The sequence below is a fragment of the Dermacentor silvarum genome, chromosome 8 (genome assembly GCF_013339745.2).
Source record: "Dermacentor silvarum isolate Dsil-2018 chromosome 8, BIME_Dsil_1.4, whole genome shotgun sequence".
NCBI lineage: Eukaryota > Metazoa > Arthropoda > Arachnida > Ixodida > Ixodidae > Dermacentor > Dermacentor silvarum.
The window spans coordinates 126,074,641-126,094,081 of NC_051161.1; the positions used below are offsets into that span (position 1 = coordinate 126,074,641).

General features: G+C 46.4%; 1 protein-coding gene across 1 annotated transcript in view; it reads left to right on the top strand.

Annotated features, from left to right (window-relative positions):
* Window positions 1-821: 821 nt before the first annotated feature.
* The window catches only part of LOC119462393 (uncharacterized), a 59,565-nt gene continuing 40,945 nt past the window's right edge, over window positions 822-19,441 (top strand). The window contains exons 1-4 of the mRNA XM_037723737.2: window positions 822-960; window positions 5,319-5,421; window positions 14,354-14,460; window positions 18,993-19,043. Coding sequence (XP_037579665.2) covers window positions 5,354-5,421; window positions 14,354-14,460; window positions 18,993-19,043 — 226 coding nt within the window. The 5' untranslated portion in view covers window positions 822-960; window positions 5,319-5,353. The remainder of the gene's footprint in view (window positions 961-5,318; window positions 5,422-14,353; window positions 14,461-18,992; window positions 19,044-19,441) is intronic.

The following is a 19,441-nucleotide window of genomic DNA, read 5'->3' on the forward strand; positions in this document are numbered from 1 at the left end:
GCTGCATTTGCCGCTCAATAACACAATCCACGCTGTTCCTATATTTGATATCGAGTCCTTTCGCGCTTTTGAGATATCGCTGTGTTATTATTTATTTATTTGTTAATACATTTATTCATTTGGACACCGGATGATTTTTACTCTACAATCCTTTATTCTGCCTCCGGAAAATAACGAAACCAGTGGCATAAGGCATGCTTGACAAGTAATCAAACTATTGCGTTATGGAATCACATTGTATTTATGCTAATAATTCGTCATAAGTTCTGTTCAGAAATTGGTATATATCGTATGTATGTACACTTTTCTTTTCAAGCTTGTTATTTTTATTCTTTCTTTTTTTTTACTGATATTCCCCTGCTGTGTTTCTATTTCTATGTATACGTGCGCCAGCACTTAGACCTCATGGTTATTCCTGGGCAGGACAAATAAATGATTCATTGATTGATTATTATTATATTATTATTATTATTATTATTGTTGTTGTTGTTGTTTGTTGTTGTTGTTGTTGTTGTTGTTGTTGTTGTTGTTGTTGATAGCAGACACGTTGCAAGTCGTTTCAACCTTTAGTTTACGGCGTGGCTCTCTCAATAAATTGTGCGATTTATACACCCTATTCTCACCGCTAACATCGTCTTTCATCGACTTGAACAAAAGGCTCAATCGGCTTCCAACATTTAAGTTTATACGACTGTCGTCAAATGCGAAAGTGAAGAACAAAAATCACAGCAGGTATGCTTAAAGAAAGAAGTTGCTGGCATCAGCTCGTGCAGGACCGTGCAGGCCCGTGCGCGCGAGTCAAGAAGAACGAACGCGTTCCGCGGCAGACATATTCTCGAGAAATCCGACGGCCACCGCAAGAATCACCCGGCGTCCTGCGTGAGAGGCGGCGTCAGTACCTCGGGAGAAGCACCCGCTACCAGCCACCCTGACGCAGCTCCTCGTTCTACCCGACAAGCCGTGAGTGTCGATGTTTTGCCGAGTCCGTACGTTGCCAGCAGCCCGACGTTGTAGCGCTGACATGTACGTTTTCCGGTGTCTGGAGCGAAGACGTAGCTGTAGGCATTTCGGAAGCATGGCTTTGGAAGCGCGATGGATCGTTTAGAAAACGACACTTCAAAAACAGCCCGCCCCGTTTTCTTTTTTTTTTTGCTTTCTATATTTCCGGCTTTTGCTAAGCCTTTCTAGAAAATTCCCTTGTTAACTCGAACCATCTGCTTGATTCGTTCAACGTGCCTGAGATAACGTAGAAATAATTCCCATTGCGCATTATTGCATTGTTTACTGGGTAGGAATAAAAGCGGAAGACAAGGATATCGTACGCCTCAGGGTTGAGAAATAATCCGAAGTCCTCCTTGGCGACGTCTGATATCCAGAGCATAAATACGGGAAATTAAAATTTATTACTCATTCATGTTTAGTGTGTTCAAGAAATAGTGTGTAGAAATAGCTATATCTTTTCGTGACGCATTTAACTTTATTGGGGTCAGTCAGTCAGTCATTAAACTTACCTGAACATCAAACCGGGTGGTTATTTTTAGAACATACAGATTTAAGAATCGCTTGGCCCAGAAACCACAATTCCAGTCATTGAGCTGGAATAATCGTACAAGCGGGTATCACTTGCTCGAGAAATTGAAATAATTCATTAATCAGTAAACTTAAACTAGTTGAATTTGTAACACACTTTGCGGTACATATTGCAGTTTACGCATTGTAGCTGGTAAGTGTGCAAGGCGAATCCACTTGCAACGAATATTGAGAATGGCCCCAGTCTCGAGAAATTCATTCCCAATTTTTGCGGTGGAGTACATTGCCCCTCCAGCTATTGAGTGATCCAGTGCATGAAATGGCGCCTTGTGAGAAATCAAGTTGAACAACAGTGCAGTTTCACCGCAAGCCTTTCTCGAAGCCAGTGCCATCCTCGTAATTCAGCCCAAGTGGATATGTCAGCAAGCTTAACGGTTGAAATTACATTTAATCTGCGCCGTAAAACAATTAGAAACGTAATTAGTGAAATTGTTATCTAGTCTCGTGCATTTAGATTCATTGTGCAAGTAATGCTTTTCGAGAGCAACTGACTCATCGAGAAATCTAGCTCAATAACCTGAATTCTGACATTCGCCAGAGGTGACTTTTGAAAATAGTATATGTTCCCAAAATAAATTAGAACACCTGGTATGTCGGCGTGTGTCAAAAGTCCAGTACCCTCATTATTGTGACTGTGCTAATTTGAACACTTTGTACATCAATACGTACGCAATAAGTGATGAGTAATTCAGGCAAGGTAAATACTTAAGTTTCGTTGTCGTGTAAAGGCGACGCACAACAGTAGGACGCCGTTCGCATAGGTATGATTGCTTTAGTTCAGAGATCCCAACAATAATTTTTTCCCTGGAAGATTTTTTTTCTTCATAACGCCGATTCCCCATTTATTACAGGCTACAAATAAGTGAAAGGAAGCTGCATTCTCCCATCAGCGTCATAGACAGGACTTTTCATCGTTGGGCGTTTTGACACCTTCTCACAATATTTCCCGGTCTTTGCAAATGTTCTATAGAGAAGAATTACTGCGATTCTGGAACGTGTTTCCACAAGGCAAACGTACCCTCCTGTCTACTCCCCTAGCCTCCTGCCTGTGCTTCATGAGATTCGATGGCGATATAGTTAAATTATCACTGGCAATTTTATCTGATCATCCGAAATGCGAAAACACCCGTGTACTTAGATTTAGGTGCACGTAAAAGAACCCCAGGTGGTCCAAATTTCCGGAGTCCCCCACTACGGCGTGCCTCATAATCAGAACTGGTTTTGGCACGTAAAACCCCATAATTTTTTTTTTATCTGATCATCGCCACTGAATCTGTCGAGCACATTTATTAGCGTAAAGACACCGCTGCTGGCCGGGGCGACTCATTTAGGCCTACGTAGAATTCAACTAGGTATTCCTAATGCAAGAAGACATCGGCGTGGATGACGACTGTAGGCCACAGTGGTCACTGCGGCTTCATTTGCATAAGTTGTATTAGCCTACACCGCCAACTTTACTTTCCCTCTTCTAAAGCCCTTTAAATTTGTGGGTATAAAATTAGCTATATACTATGAAGTCTCGTGATCCACGGTGTTGATCCGGCAGCGTTTGATTAAGCACACGGGTGCGCAGAAAATATTTTTATTTCGTTGTAGCGGATTAAGGCATCGCGGATTATCTCAGCCAACACACACACACACACACACGCACACGCACACGCACACGCACACGCACACACACACACACACACACAGAGGAGTTCGCTTAAGCTGCGCCTTTAAGAGTGGAACGCGATTCCATTCAAAGATCCCTGAATGCTTGTCAGGCTTCTGCAGCTTTCTTTTTTTTATTCGCCTCTACGCGCCGCTACCGTTTTACGCTGCCGAGGAGGCCATCACCATCTGGATGGGGTTTTCGCGAGTAACCTACCCGAGCGCGACGTTGTTATGGTAGAAATGCTGGAAAAGGGGTTTGTGTTTGAGTTTCCTCGTAACAAAATTGTTTTCTCGTACACTCAAATTACAATCCTACGCTATCATGTCTGTAGGTTACGCCACGCGTAGGGCCTGTGTGGTCAGGGTGGTTCGGGATAAATTTCCCCGCCACGGACGCCGATGCTTACGCGGGTGCCGACGCCGACACCGACGCCGGATTTTCTGCGACATGGGGCCCTTACCGCTATCGCATTAAAACAGCGGCTGAAGAAAGACAAAGCCTTCTTGGACGCAATAATGTACCGTATGGTTTACTCTTTAGACTGCACTACAGTCAAGATCGGCCCCATATTAAAAAAAAAAGTTCAGTAAAGCCAAACTACCGGGCCTAGTTATAGGCGCGCCCTGTGTGAACGAGCATCTGCGTTTCATTTCGGTGTTTTTGCGCTAATTGCGCATTATACTGTTCCGTACAGAGCTGTGCGCTAACTTGATGCATCATTTTCGCCCCAGGCTTCATTCTGACGCCTTTTTCTTAATCATATGCGCACTAAAAGGCTCAAGTTGCGTTATTTTGGCAACAGAGGTCGGAAGGTGACAGCACGGTACGAAATCCCCCGAAACCTAAATCAACCTGAAATCACCAAAGAAGACCTCTTCAAAAAGGTGTTAAGGCCTGACCGCACGGCGCACGGGATACGCGCCTCGCTAAGCCTATACGTGAGTTTACGTGTCCGTGTAGGTACGCGTGTGTGTCCTTAGATAAGGGCGAGCAGCCACACGGTACGCGCACAAGTGAGCGCTTCACTGCGCGTAGCACAGCTCTGTTACGTGACCTTCGAGGGAAAAGTTCGTGTTTGGGTTTAGGAAACCTTAACTTGTGCGAAAGAGGCGATCGAGAAATCTGATATCCCGACTGGGCTCGATCGTGATTGCAAGTGCCCCGTATGACACCTGCATTAGATAATCAGCTGAGCGCTTACCTGTTAGGGCAGCGGTGGGCATTACACTTTTCGCCGCCTCGCCCCGCAAGCACCTCACCGCGTGCTTATTGTTACGGTGATTGTGCTTCGCCGGTCAAAGTGCAGGCCGAGCTTCAACGCCGGCGACCAGCGTTTCATTATTGATCGCGTTCGTCGCATTTGTGCGACATGTATTCGGCGATGACTCCGGGCGTCTCAGCACAATTACCCCGGTTGAAAACCCTTGCCGGAAGTTTACATGCCGGTGATGTGATGTCTGCGCACAAGCGTCCATTTCAGTCGCGAGCGCTCAAAATTATGCCGTCATATGGCCTCGCAGATGCGTGACGCGCCCGTGTGATTGGGCCTTTAAGAAAGATGGTCAGTGAAATTCTGTTTTTCAGCTATACGTAATGTTTCTTCTCCAGTTGCTGCGGTAACCCTGACTAAACTTAGCCCAGCACTGGTGCGTTTTTCTTTTCGCCTTTCCCGAGTTTCCTTTTTTTTTTTCCAGTCTCGAATGGGCCATACTTCTTAACGCGTCAATGTGTTTCATGCCTATATCTCCCAGCCGCATTCGGTTGAAATGTGTAGAGGAACTTATGCCAACGCTAGCGTAACGCCGAAGTACTGTTTGAAATGTGAAATGCGTGAAAGGTGTGGATAACTGGTTGCCAAAGGGCACACCTACTAATCGTACATGCTTGAATCGTTCCGTTCTTTCATCTCGATACATTCCGATTACCTGGTCTTCGTCGTTTCACGGAAACGTTATTCGTGGTGCGTAGCTGCCATGTTTGATTGTATTACATTTCTTTCATTTTTTTCGCACTCCGGTTGGGAAACGACGTAGTGTTATACCTTTTCTTGCCGTTCTTTGTCACTTTACAGCTTGAGAGTCCAGAGCCGAGAACCGGGCCGCCAAGATGGAGCAACAACGCTCGATGATGATGTCGCGCGCGATGTCGCAGCGCTCCGTCGTCATCCGGCCGGCGTAAGTCGCTTGGACCCCCTCCTAATTGCGATCGGTTTGGAAGCGGCAGAAAACTTGCTTGTTTACAGCTACACTCCGAAGCTGCTGGTGCGAGCAAGATTTCGCGCGAGAAAACTCTCGCCAGCTCCACTAGGCGAAGGCTGAACAGAGCGCGACGCTTCTGCTAGTACACTGGAAAATAATTTACACCCTTGAAAGTGAATAAGGCTGTTAATGTATGTTGTAACCGACACCCTTACACACCTAAAGGGGTTTAAGAGTGTGAGTTATAAGCCGATGTACACCCTTATTCAGTTTTAAGGTTGTCAATCATTTTACAAGTAGCGCCAGCCATAGTCGCGTTTTCACGCAGTTCGGCACTTCGGAATCGCATGTCTCCCAAGGCGCACATGCGCATTGGGAGGCGAAACGCATTCATACGCCAGACGAAGGTAGATCGAGAAGGGTGATTTCGTCTTGCACTGCGCGCGTAGACCTCGGCGCATTGCATCGAATAGAAGAGAAAAGGCGAAAAGGTGCTGGCGTTGCCGAAACTCACCCTCCGGAAACAGGTTTCAGCTTGCTTCGGACACTGCCCATCGATGGATGGTGCACCACGTGCAAACGGTGTTCAGTAGTATAGCACCTTGGTGCGTTGAAAAAAAAATGGTACTCTAATGTCACATTCATGTACACGCGGCTTGCCGCCGCACGGACTATAAAGCGAAAATTTCGTAATATGGCATTCTATATTTTGCAAAGCCGCTGCGTCGAAAGCAATTGTAAATTGCCAATTCCATTCTTTAACAAGTGTTGCCCTATATACAATGGCTCATCTTAAAGAAGTGTGGGTCATAAGGCTTCCTGCAGTGATTGCCGACGGGGAAAGATATTCTTCGTTGCCTTTGGCGAAATTGAAAACAACTGAAAAGTCGCGAAAACGCTTGCGATAGATACTCCAGGTGAATCACCGCAGGCCAAGAGGTCAGTCAAAGAGCTGATCACGTGGACTCTGTGCACCAATTGAAAACAGTTGTCAGAAAAGCGTCGCATAATTGGCCCACATTCCGTTATTTCTCCCAAATCAGTGGATTAATCCGATGTGTATTTTTTACTCTAGAATCGTTTTTACTCTAAAAGAACGCAAGAACGCTCGTGCACCGTACATTAAGACCACGTGAAAGAACCACAGGTTGTGAAAATTAATTCGGAGCCCCTCATTACGGTGTGCCTCATGAGATCGTAGTTTTAACATGTTTTTTTTTAGGGGGTCGAGCCTTGTCCCCCGTCGCGCCGTTGTAGCCACGCTAGTACTCGCCGGCGCAGCTGTGCTCTCTTATGCTATCTTCGACTGGTCGCCTCCATCCTCCGAATCAGAGTCGGGCAGAGCCGGCGTGTCTTGAACTCGGAGGCAGAGGACAAGCGTGCAAGTCGAACGTGGGACTCGCACTCAGAGGAGGAAATGCAATGCGAAGTCACGTGGCTACAGCAAAAATCCAGTTTCGAGTTGAAGCGCTTGTCGAAGCCAAGCCAACGCCCCTGATGCTTCCAAGCAAAATGGCGGACGAGCGGATACGACCGTTTGGTGCGACCGCGACCGGCTTGGGTGCGACGGTGGAATCCAGAGCACCGTCGCCAACAACCTGCGCAGGTTCTTTTTCTGACAATGCTTGCGGGCGGTAAGTTTTTGTTAACTACTACACTAAACATCTGTGTGAATACTTGAACTGCTGTAAAGTGGTTGTATTTCAGAACTTTGCCGTTGTATTGACCTTTGCTTTGTTGCCGGAATTTCGTGCCGCTGTCATTAGTTGAAAATAATGAAATTCTGGGGCTTAATTTCACAGAGCCACGATATGATTATGCAGGATCACGTAGGTGTTAGACTCGGTATTGTGACCACGTGAGGTTTTTAACGTGCATGCCATTAATCGCGAGCCCTTTTCCGTTGATTGCGTAACGAGAGATACTGTTGAAGTCGCGTACGCGTGTAAGCCTAACACTAGTGTTGACAAACAATCTTTATTGAAACACTGTTTATTGAAACCATTTAGCGTAAACAGTTTATTTGTGGCGACGCAGTGGGCCGGTTGAAGTAGCCAGCGTCGTAGCTATCCCCTGAGTACTGACGCAAACGATGTAGCGCTGGCATGTTTTTGCTAACTGGTCTGACGATGCTCGCCAACTGCTGCTTTTATCTGGCGTGTGCGCTTGCAGTGCATAGGTCGTTGTTCCGTGAAAAAAAAAAACGGCTGTAGACATGAATTCTCCAAGCATGGTGAAAAGCTTGTATATTTTACCATTGCTGCAGTCAGGCTGTAGCACTCCTGCTACTGGTATGTAAGAATTTATGCAAAGCAACAGCCATGAATATTGCCTGAAAGTGGAGGTGTTGGGATGTCATGTCTCGAAAGCGCTTTGAATATTTTTGTCTTGGCACATAGCTAAAGTTGCCACTTGTGGAAGCCTGAAGCTGCCTCTCACTTGTCTAGATGTTGCAGTGCACTTTTATTCTACAAGGCATTTGCCTGGGATGCTGAAAGTTGTGTTCATATGTGAGAATGGCTATCTTTGTAAAATAAATGCATTTAGAAGGAGCGTTCAGCTTTTCACTTTGACATGTGTAATCATTTCTTTTGCTAGGTTTACCTTCTGTATGTTCTGTACCGTCTGTTATTATAGCAATTGTGTACCCATATTTTCAGACTGTGGGCATGCACTTCCATTCGTGCATTTTCGCATTTCTACTGTTTGACTCTATCGCATCTGAAATGTGAAACACTGCAGTGCAGTGTCATGTTGTAGTGTGCTTACAGTTTAGCTATAATGAAAAGCAAAGGGCCACGATCCATCCATAACCATCCTAGATATTAAGGATTTTCACACGTCATTTTACTATTGTTTCTTAACACTGACACTGTTTCAATTTTACAGTCATTTGAAGTTGAAAATCTGGCACAGCATATATGATACCCATTGAACTACATTATTATGTAACGACAATGTGTCAGTAATTCAGCACGGTTTGCATAGACACAGCTGTTTGAACTAGTTGACATGGAAAAATTGGGGTTGCTCACTTACAGCTGTCTAGGCTTGCACACCGAACACATTGGTGCACATTGTTCATTACACAGTGCTTCGTCATGGATGTTTTAATGCCCGTGAAAGTCATATCTATTCACACTGCACAACTAGCTTCTCCTTTCCCCTAACTGTTGTGAAAATATGATGCCTATGTCTACTGCTCGTCTTGCACATAACATCATGCTGCTTCAGTAGATATTAATGGTTACTGGCATATTTTACCAACTAACCAAATTATCAGTTCTATTATGTGAAATTAGTTTCGGTAAAAATTGCGTACATTAAGCTCACTGCTCGATCTGCTCATTTATTTGAATTTGTATAGAGATTAAGTAGCCTCGTATAAAAGGTGTGCCTTTTTGTTTTTTTCACAGGCAGTGCAGCAACTGATGACCTGTCAGGAGATCCAGCAATAGAGCAACATCGACAATCTCGTGGTTGCTCTTCTGTAAATGGTATGTAAACATTTTCAGCTCGTTACAATAACTACTTCAGTAAAGTCTTGATGAGAGCTAGTTGGTTCATATCTAGAACTGGGGTTTGAACAGCGTGAATAAAACAAGGACACCAAGAAACAAGTACCACAGACAAGTGCTGACTGCCAACTGGAAGTTTATTTCAAATTCTTCAGCCAGTTATACTTTTTCCAGCATAGGCATGCGCACACCAGTCACATAAACAACGGCAAAATCCGAAACATCATAATCTGGCATGCAAAAAAGCTCGACATAATCTCGCTTTCTTGGAGAAAGAAATACTTTTTTTGCATGACATACTATGATGTGGATTTTGCAGATGTTTATGTGACTAGTGTACTCGTGCCTTTGCCGGAAAAGGTATAAATGGCTGAAGAACTTCAAATAAACTTCCAGTTGGCAGTCAGCGCTTGTCTGTGCTATTTATTTCTTCGTGTCCTTGTTTTATTAGCACTGTTGAAACCTCAGTTAGTCTTCAGAACACTTACTTTAAAAAACTGCTGTAATGTGTTAAAACACTTTGAACACAGTCTAGTCACCCTGACATGCTGACACCATCTCCAGATGTATAATTCCTTTAGGAAAATTTTACACTGCATTCTTCATCTATCAACCAACGCACATACTCTAGCAGACAACACTTTAGTCTCAAGTCTAAAGACTGACCATACGTGGCCCTTGCGCCACAAACCACTACATTCATCTTCACTTTAGCCTGAAGTGTTGCTCTTTAATGTTACTTTGTATTCGTTCCATTACCACCTCAATGCTTAAAGCCTCCAATGTATCCTTGTTCAAGGAGGTAACGCAACAGTGACTGCGCTGTTCGTATTCATTGAGAGCAGCATTGTGTAATGGTGTCTTTGGTAACTTTTCTCTGTTCAAGGAAGTCTGGAGGTGCATCTTACAGAATATTGTAGCAGTGCCCTACACCTATTCAGTTCATTTAACAAATTTTACTGTACATTTGGCTTTTTGTGCAACAAACCTTGTTTTATACAATGGTACCTTAACAACTGACTCGCAGTTGTCTGTCACTTTATCTGAAACGTTTCCCATCTTATTTACAGCTACCTGGAGTGATGGAGAGACAAAGCTGCTTCTTGATTATTATGCCAAGTATGCGCCATCTGTGGGGCCAATGAAGAAGTTTAAATGCAAGAGGGAAATGTTTTGAGCAAATTGGCCGTGATATGTTTGCTTTACGCAATGTTGTGCGAACTGGTATTCAGTGCGAGACTCGTTTAAGACCATTGTGAAACCCAAACGCAATGAAGATCGCAACAATCACACGTCTGGCCATTCACGCTGCAATGTGGTGTTTGAGGAAGAGTTTGCAGCGATTCGAGCTATAGATGACAGCCTAGAACCAGAGGTTCTTCGGGGAGTAAAGAAAGTGACATACAAGAGGGTACCTTCTGCTGCACATGCCACTGCGGAGGACCCAAACCTCGTGTCATCAGTATCATCAAACCTGGATGACAATAGCAAGGGCTTCATCAACACAGCACTACCAGAGCAAGTGGAAAATGGTAGGCTTCATTGTGATGGTACTACACCCAAAGGAAGAGTTGCGCGCCCAAGAAATCAACGGCCAAGTACTGACCGTATGAAGCATATGAAGATGTTTTTTGATGAGATGCACAAAATAAACGAACAGCGCGAAGCTCCAAAAGAAGAAAGAGAAAGAAAGCGCGAGGAAGCACGTGCACAGCGACATCAAGAAATCCTCCAAGCACATGCAGATTACATGGACGCACTGCGGAAGATTGAGAAGGAAAGGAGATTGAGCACACAGCGAGGCACACCGTAAACAATGTTTACAACATAATTGCATATTTATTTAAACTCCAAAGCAGCTGGACATTTTTTACGCGAGTAGCGTTTTTTTTTTTTCATTGCAAAAAGGACATGCAGTTCATTTCAGAACCATAAACGCAACAACTGCTTGCGTCAATAAAACTTTAAAAGCACTGTGTCTTATGCCTTGTTCATAAATAAGAGAAATGCATCTTGCACACTTTTCTTACACCATCATGACAGAATGAGCAAACTTATAAACGCTGTGCCAGGTTGCTCCGCTTCAGTTCACCAAGGCGCCGCAGGGCTGACTCTCTCTGTCTCGGTATGGACTGGCTTGCTTCGTTGCATTCTTCCTCTCGGAGAATGCGATGCTGAGCGATCTCTTTTTGTCTGTCCTGCAGGTCGTCATCAGTTAGGATGTCGTTAACATTTAAATCCCCGACGTCAAGGCAAATGTTGTGCAGTGTACAGCAAGCAATGATGAATTGCGTTATCTTGTCCACAGTTTGGAATTCAATGTACCGCAGTTGGTGGAACCTCTGTTTGAGGCGGCCGAATGCGTTCTCGATCACGACACGCGTCGAAGAGTGACGGTGGTTGTACACAATCTGCGCATCTGTCATGCCACCAAAATCTTTGTATGGTGTAAGAAGGTGTTCCCGTATTGGATAGGCAGCATCTCCGAGAATGTGGTACTGGTTGATTTGGCAGATTGTTCGCAGATCCTCGTTCACTGTTGACAGCCTAAGGACTCTGGCATCGTGGATCTTGCTGGGAGTGCCTGTAAAAACGTCTTCAAATCTCCCATTGCTGTCGCATATGCCTTGCATGGTGATTGAAACTTGGTCATGTCGGTTTGTGTACGTTGATCCGAGTTTGTTGTTCGGGCACCTGATTGGAATGTATGTTCCGTCAATACACCCAAGCACGTTGGGAAATCCAGCAACCTGAGGAAAGGCATGTTTACCAATGAAGTACCCACATTTGCTCAGTGATGCATGCAGACCATTGCAAGTGCTAGTCGTATACAAAACATGAAAGAACAGTGAATGACAAAGGCAACATAAAATGTGCAATAAACAGACTAATGTTTTTCTGCTTTCCAAGCCATTAAATTAATTGAATGGTAACACACAATATTACTCACAAATATGCGAGCCAAAAGCAACGACCCTGGGAAAATGATTAAATCCGCAACTAGTACCTGTACCGCTCATTTCAACCAGCCATATTGCCCTCAACACGTTCTTGTTTTCATATGATCTTGATGCAGGTGCTCAGTATGTGTACAATGGAATCCATCATCTCTTGCGTTTGTTTCCAATGCATGCACCAAAAAAGTAAACTTACCTTTTCAAGTTCTCTTGCAACAGCTTCCTTGTAGCTTGAAAAGTAGATCTCCTCTGGTGCAATGCTGCACATGAAGTCGAGAACCCAATGCTACGCTCAATTAGGGCGTAGCAGGATTTCCTAGGAAGCCGAAAGTTCCTGCGAAACTGACGAAGAAAGCATATTCAGTGTACATGAAACACGGTACTTCGCTGTAACGTCCTACCTCTTTCTCGGAGTACATCCGCACAACGTTCTTCACGTAGCCTGTAGCCTTCGGTATTCTGTTAGGCATGTCGAACAGCTGGGCAAATTTCTGCTCACAAGTACGGTTGAAGTCGTCGTCACTCTCGGAGCTGTCGCTGCTTGATTCCACGTAAGCCAGCAAAGGTGAGGGCATCAATGCAACGCTTAAACTGTCTTTTCTTGACATTTTTACACGAAACAACGCGGTCCAAACGACGCAAAAACTTCGTGCGGCACGTCGCGACGCTGTGTTTGATACCGGAAACGCGAGACCGGAAACGCTCTCGGTCTCGGCGACTGCTCCGACGACAGGGCTTGGAGCGCCTCGGAGCGCTCGACGCGGGAGGAGGCCGATCGAAAAGAACCAGCCGAACGCAACGCGCGCACCCTCTTTCAACCATCCGAAGACAACGCCGCTCGCGAAAGCGCTCTAGAGCGCTCCGAGGCGACCAGTCGAAGATACCATTAGTCTTTCTCTGTCGTTCCCGACGCGCGCTCTCTCTCCCTCTCGTCCGTAGCTAGTAGTAATTTTTAGGGGCGAAGCTCCTTAAGGTGTGGGTCTGTCCCTCCCCTGTAGTATGTAGTAGAAGTAGTAGTAGTCGTCGTCGTCGTAGTAGTAGGTAGCCACGTTTACTTTTATGAAAAAAAAATTCCGAAAGTTGTGTCCGTAGCGCGGAATCGAACCAGGGACCCCTTGCTTCCGAACGCGTGGCGCTAGCCACTACGCCACGAAGCGCACATGGACACGCGCACCACGATGACAATAAATACCCAACATAACGAAAGACTGCGCGTTTCTAACGCGTTTGTGCTAGCACGTTAGGGCCCGTGTAAGAAGCTGGTGTAAGACGCTGTGGCCTCTCCGCCTTACCCCCGCATTCATAAACGCTCCTTGAACTTGATTTGCCACCGCCTTGGGCAGCGCGTTCGAAACGCGTTGAAGGCGGTGGCAAGTCAAGTTCAAGTCGAGGAGCGTTTATGAATACGGGGGTTATACTATAGTGCCTAGAATATAAGTATATTCTAGGCACTATAGTTATACTCTCTCAGCAGTCATGTGATGGCGTCGGCAAACGCGGTGCACGTTCCGGCATGTGTAAACGGCTGCGTAAGACGCTGTGGCCTCTCCCCCTTACTAGAGGGTACTGCACGTTTCTAACGCGTTTGTGCTAGCGTCCCCTTAAGCGGGAGATGGTGCAATTATAATGAAGGGCGCTGTTATAAAATAGGAATGACGTCACATATGGCGCGTGTCATTGGTGGAAGTCAATCGTTCGATTTAGTGCGGCGAGACTGGGCGAATTACACGGAAGATTCACGGTTTACCGATGATTCCCTCCGGAGCTTCGCCCACTCATCATCATTCACCCCGTGGATATGCGGTGTTTTTTTATTAAAGATGATGTCGCTTATTTCTGCTGCCCAATAGGGAGCAAGGCGCAGCGTCAGGGGAAGGGGAAAAAGCAGATAAAGATGTTGAAAGGAAGGGAAGAGAAGGTGAAGGAGCTAGGGGCGCTGCGGTGCACAAGGGCGTTTCTTCCCGACGCGCGCTCTCTTTCTCTCTCGTTCCCGACGCTCTCTCTCTCTCTCTCTCTCTCTCTCGTCCGTAGCTAGGGGCACTGCGGTGCACGAGAGCGTTCGTTCCCGACGCGCGCTCTCTTTCTCTCTCGTCCGTAGCTCTGGTTTACCCGAATGCTCCCCCGGTGCTTCGCCCACTCATCATCATTCACGTCGTGGATAGGCGGTGATTTTTTTTTTCAGTAAGTCGCGTGAATCTCGCATTGTCGCGGGCGTGGTAAGAACATCGCAAAGGAGCCGCTTTGTGCTTGCGTAGACGCCGATCTGTACTCGGATGTGAGGCGTGGACAGAGCTTTATTATAGCGTAACGTGGCAGCATAAGTGGGCCAGCACTGCGCATGGTGCCGTCGTCATATTTGATCTTCGTGGGCGTGCATTATTTGGAAGTTGTGACGCCGACGAGCGCAAATGTTTACTCCGTGCGCAACCGCAGAACCCAGGAGACTGGCGGAATGATGCAGTACCTACTGACCATCGTCTTCCTCATCTGCACCTTCTGGGTCGTCGTCGGCGTCCTCTACTTCATCTACGGCAAGCGCGGTGAGTCACTGCAGCATCTCCGCTGTTACCCCTGACGAATTTGTTAGTCACGGTGAAATTGGTTGATGGTGGCTTCATCCTGCGACTACCTTTGGCGCATCTGAAGCGATGTCGGCTTTGCCTGGACAACGGGAACGCATATCTCAGCGCTTTAAGTTGGAACTCCAGCGTCCAGTGTGTGTAATATCTGCGGTAGTTTTAGTCCTTAATACGCTATGATTTACTTAGCTTTAAGCGACTTGGTTGCCAAATAAGCCGCCATAAGAAAAAAAAGTTACGAAATAACTTTCCGTCTGGACAAAGGCCAACTGTTTAAGAAGTGCCTACTGCCGCATCGTCACATGAAATTGCGTATGGTACCGATGCAGTATTAGATACGGTACATTATGCATACGGTACATTACACACCGTACCAATACCGTGTTAGCAGCAAGCGCCAACAAAACAACACGGGAACGAAAAGCCTTAGCATTCAAACGTATACATAGTTTTGAAAGGCAGACTGTCATTAATTTTAACAAAAAGGCTGCGCTGGCTGCGCAGATGCTGCTTGCACAAGTAGTGCGTGCACTCTGGGAGAGACAATATTAATCGTACAGGTGCAGGTAACACTTACATTATTAAACAAATTTAATATATTATAGTACAGGTACAAGTAACACGCACATTATTTGAAAAAATGTCAAGTATCTTTTATCATTTCAATTTATGGTATACTGTGGTAATGTCAGTGTACTGCAGGCCCGTAGCCAGGGTGGGGGTGGCTATGGGCCCGCGCCCCCCTCCCCCACCCCCCAAACAAAAATTTGATCTTTCCGTGTCCATGTACTACGGCGCTGAGTAAAGCTCATTTTTTTATTACTGAAATTTAATGAGCCGATTCGTCCGTCTAAAATATACTATTAGGAAGATTCATCTCCAAACTAAAGATATAAAACTCATAATAAAATATTGTTTAAAAGGTCACATAATTGACGCACTGCGATTTTTAGCGAAAACGAATTGCTGAAAAATGGGTGCTTTCCTCAAATAGCAAGGCCTTCAGCAATTACCACCTCCACCCCCCCCCCCCCCCCAAAAAAAAAAAAGCCTGGCTACGGGCCTGGTGTACTGTGAGTACACTGCAAATAGTATTTTCGTCTGATTTTCCCCACGTAACAAGGTTTGTAATTAGAAAGTTGAAGACACTTTTTTCAAGGGAGCATTTCAAGAAAGCTCTATTTTATTTGATACTTCCAGACCGCTTCTGTGCCGATGTATGCGTAACGAAAATTGACGCTCAGGATGCTCGTTTAGCTTTCACAGACAGGCGTCTCGGTACTAAACACCCCTGTTGTAGAACGTCCCTCAGCTCAACACTCCAGCTAGACTCAAGAAAGGAACTCCAGATGGTAGCGCCGCCCGTTGACGGAAGCGTCGCAGCGCTTCATTGGCCCTCAGCATCAATTCTATAGAAGCGTAGCGTCCTCCCCACTCGAGGGGTAGCCTATCTTCTTTCTGGGGTTTAACGTGCCAAAACCAGTTCTGATTATGAGGCACGCCGTAGTGGAGGGCTCCGGATTCATTTTGACCATCTGGGGTTCTTTAACGTGCACTAGCAACGCAAGCACACGGGCGTTTTAGATGCGAAGCATCTTATGCTCGGGGCTATGTCACTCCCTCCCTCCCTCCGCCGTGCGGCGTCCACACCCCTACTGCGCATGCGCATCCTCCTCGCCGTCCTCTCCTCTCCTTGTCTCATTTCCTCTCCTCTCGGCATTCCTCCTCTCCTCTCCGGATTGCGCAACGAATGGCAACACCTGCGGCTCCGCGCGCGATAATGCGAAGCAGCTTAGGTTAGAGACGCGATGGTAGGCGCCCCAGAGGCACCGGCAACAGTCACCAACGCCGCGCGCGTTCGGTGCGAACGCGGGCAATACGCCGACGGCGTCGACAACAGTTCTGCGCGTTGCTGGTAATGCTGCATGTCCAAGTTTATACAGCTGATAAAACTACGTTGAGTCGACCCCATGGCTGCTTCGCATACTACTCAGGGTTCCCCTACGGGAAGATGGTGTCATTTTTATTTGCATTTCGCCTCCATCGAAATGCGGCCGCCGCGGCCGGGATTCGATTCCGCTACCTCGTGCTCAGCAGCCCAACGCCTTAGCTGACTGAGCCACCCCGGCGGGTTCTAGGGGTAGCGATGTACTCAACTCGGTGGAGGGGATGAAGCACTTTGAGCCCAGGGTGGTTTGAAAATTCATGAAGGGGTAAAGGGGGTGGGGTAAGACTCCCACGTGACGTCGCTGATTTCTCACAGCGTGCCTGGCGGTCGCGGGTTCGTGCAGGTCATGGGTTCAATCTCGATTGCGGCAGTCGCGTTTCGATAGGGGCGGAATGCGAAAAGGCTCGTGCGCCGTGCATTGGGTGCACGTTAAAGAAGCCCAGGGGGTCAAAATTAATCCGTAATCCTCCCACTACGGATAATTGCAGTTTTGGCATGTAAAAGCTCAGAATCTAATGAAATTTTATCGCCGACACTATTATCGTAGGTAGCGAGTGTCAAATTTGCACTCAATTGCGTCAAATTCCTCGAGGCCGCCTATCTGGCCACCTCGTTTCAAGAAACAACTTCCACTTAAATGCACTGACGTCACTGCTGCGGAGAAAAGGCCAGAAGTGGTCGCCATGCTGCACCGAGAACTGTTCTGTTTATCACTCTTTATAACGGTACAATTTTATGAATTGCTGAACTGTTACTGGTTCACTTTATTCGATGTTAGGCTGAACTGTAATAGTGATGCACGTTTGCCGCATATGATTCTTTCATACGATGTACGAGAGAAGGGTAACCGAGGGGCTCGATTTTGTCAATCGTGACCATATCTGTTGGTCTGTTGGGTTTATATGGTCATTTCTTACGATGTGTCTGCTAAGGCAACACTTGTCAGGACCTAGCGGTATATTTCCTGTAGGGCGCCAATAACAGTCAGTTATTTGAATCCGTTCTTTTGAAATATAAATTGACTTAAAACATACGCACAATTTCACAGAATTCGCGTGTCGCATTCATGTTATCGCTCACTCCAATGATAAAAATTTCTGCAGCACACATCTCGCGATGACTACCGAGGTTAATGCGATTAGCATTCAAACAACGTAGTGACGCACCGTATTGCTGAAGAAACCTTCACTTACTATCTATAGTTCTCATTCTGACATTTCTATTGTTTCGGTTTTCGCGGCCGCCTTAACGAAAGCGTTACTGCACGCAGCCTCCCAACAGCAGCCAGTTTCGTTCCGTTGGTGCTGTAGAGCTGGGGTCCAGCATATCTGACTTCGAATGAACAATGGCGCAATTGCATGTAGGCATTTTTTTTCAGGCGTAAACATGAATTTTTATTATTAGCTAGAAGAGCGCGCGTTCTCACATTTGAGTCAATGGTTGCCACGTGACGTGACTTACGTCTCAAAGCACTGCTTGCACGATTGAAGCTTCTAAGTGTGTTACGTGGGATTTCTAGGCGTGCGTGTATGGTCTAAATGACAGCCATGAAAAAAAGTATGCGGTGTAATTGGTAGAACACCGGGCTGCTGTGCTGAGGGAGCTACATTCGAAACCATCCGTCACACATAAAATTTTCATTATTGCGATAGCAATATATGGACAGTCTAAGCGCATTTCTGCCGTCGCCGTAGCCGTGACCTTCCGTATAAAGTCCAAACACGATAGCATCGTCGCCGCGGGCCATACGCTGTATGTGCGAGCGGAAGGTTGCGAGGGTCAGCCGACGATCGTGACTCAATCTCGTGCGTACGAGGAAGAAAGGCGAGGCGGAAGCGCGCCGTCTTTCGCGCGCGAGGCATGGGGGAAGGCGAGGGAAGAGTGCTGGGGGAGGGGACTGTTCTACCCCGGCGGCTGCTGCTTTCGGTGCGGCCGCGCGGGCGCCATATCTTCAAAGCGACCTGCGATGTGGGCAAATTACACGTGCCAAATGCCGGTAGCTTCGTATGCGCTGTGCTTTCGACAGCACGAAGGTCAATTCGCTCGCTGCCGCTCTTCCTCAATCCAGCGTTTTGACAGCGAATCTCGGCGGTCATGCATCGAGCGAGATTCAGTTCATGTTTACCTGTGCGCGCGTGACACCGTGCTTGTTAATTTAGTTAGTAAGCGTATGTTTACGTGTCTGTAGTGTTTGTTTGCGCTGCTAACCCAAGCCTTAATGGTATGTTTACAACTTTATGTGGCCATTAGAACTACAATCCTTACTTCGACCGCCAATTTGTTATCGCAATCGATGCCTCGCGAAAAACTGCTACTTAATTTTTGTTGTTTCACGAGTGAGAGTGACTTTTTAGGGCTAGATACGCATACCAGTAGCAGCATGCCAAAGTGGGGGAAGTAAACTACTCACCCTAAAAATATTGAACATACGAGTATTTTTTCTTTAACTTTGCAATGCCACCATGAAGACAACCTTTCGAGTTCTCCTGCAGCCTTCGTCATTTTTATAAGATGCTCTTCTTTCTTTGTTTTTTCTTCTTAACAGGAGCCGGGAAGACGACCCCTGACGACGAAAGTGGTGTCGTCGTCCCAGTCTGTAAGCATGTATACAAAAGCAGATGAACCTGCTGCAGTAGTCCAGTGGCTAGCAATGCGCTGCTGAACTCGAGGTCTCGGGAACGATCCCGGCCGCGGCGGCCACATCCCGATGGGGGCGGAATGCAGGAACGCTTATGTACTTCGACTTAGGTGTGCGTCAATATCTACAGGGGGTCATAATTATTCTGGGGTCCTCCATTAGGGCGCGCGTTATAATTAGATCGTGGCTTTGATATGTAAAACCCCGCAGAATTAAAAAGCAAATGTTCCGGATTTCATCGCCAAGTACTAAGTCGCAACTTGGCAGCCTTAATCAAATATTGTAGGATTTACTATGTTCGCTCATCGTTTCTGTTAGATTATCTGTTTTTTTCTGTTTTACTAGTTCTTTAATTT